This window comes from Eurypyga helias, unplaced genomic scaffold (genome assembly GCF_000690775.1).
Source record: "Eurypyga helias isolate BGI_N326 unplaced genomic scaffold, ASM69077v1 scaffold19426, whole genome shotgun sequence".
NCBI lineage: Eukaryota > Metazoa > Chordata > Aves > Eurypygiformes > Eurypygidae > Eurypyga > Eurypyga helias.
Window position 1 is genome coordinate 1 of NW_010256227.1, and position 348 is coordinate 348.

A 348-nucleotide genomic window follows, 5' to 3' on the forward strand; every position below is an offset into this window, starting at 1 on the left:
GAGGAGCACGAGGAGCTGTGCAGCAGGAAACCTTTCGATGCCTTCACTGATCTGAAGAACGGCTCCCTTTATGCTTTCCGAGGTACCTCGGGGACCTTTCTCGGGCTGTCACCCTGCTCCGGTGACTCCGGTCCCTCCTGCCATCCCCACCTCCCCTCTCTCCCCAGGGAAGTACTTCTACGAGCTGGATAAGACGAGCGTGCGGCCCGGCTACCCCAAGCTCATCAGCGACGTCTGGGGCATCGAGGGTCCCATCGACGCAGCCTTCACACGCATCAACTGCCAGGGCAAGACGTACCTGTTCAAGGTGGGCAGGAGCCTGGCTGCAGAGCTGGGGTGCTCCCGGGG

General features: G+C 62.4%; 1 protein-coding gene across 1 annotated transcript in view; it reads left to right on the top strand.

Moving 5' to 3' along the window:
* Window positions 1-6: 6 nt before the first annotated feature.
* The window catches only part of VTN (vitronectin), a gene marked incomplete at both ends in the record, with an annotated part of 981 nt that continues 639 nt past the window's right edge, over window positions 7-348 (top strand). Inside the window, 2 exons of the mRNA XM_010153605.1 lie at window positions 7-82; window positions 168-307. Coding sequence (XP_010151907.1) covers window positions 7-82; window positions 168-307 — 216 coding nt within the window. The remainder of the gene's footprint in view (window positions 83-167; window positions 308-348) is intronic.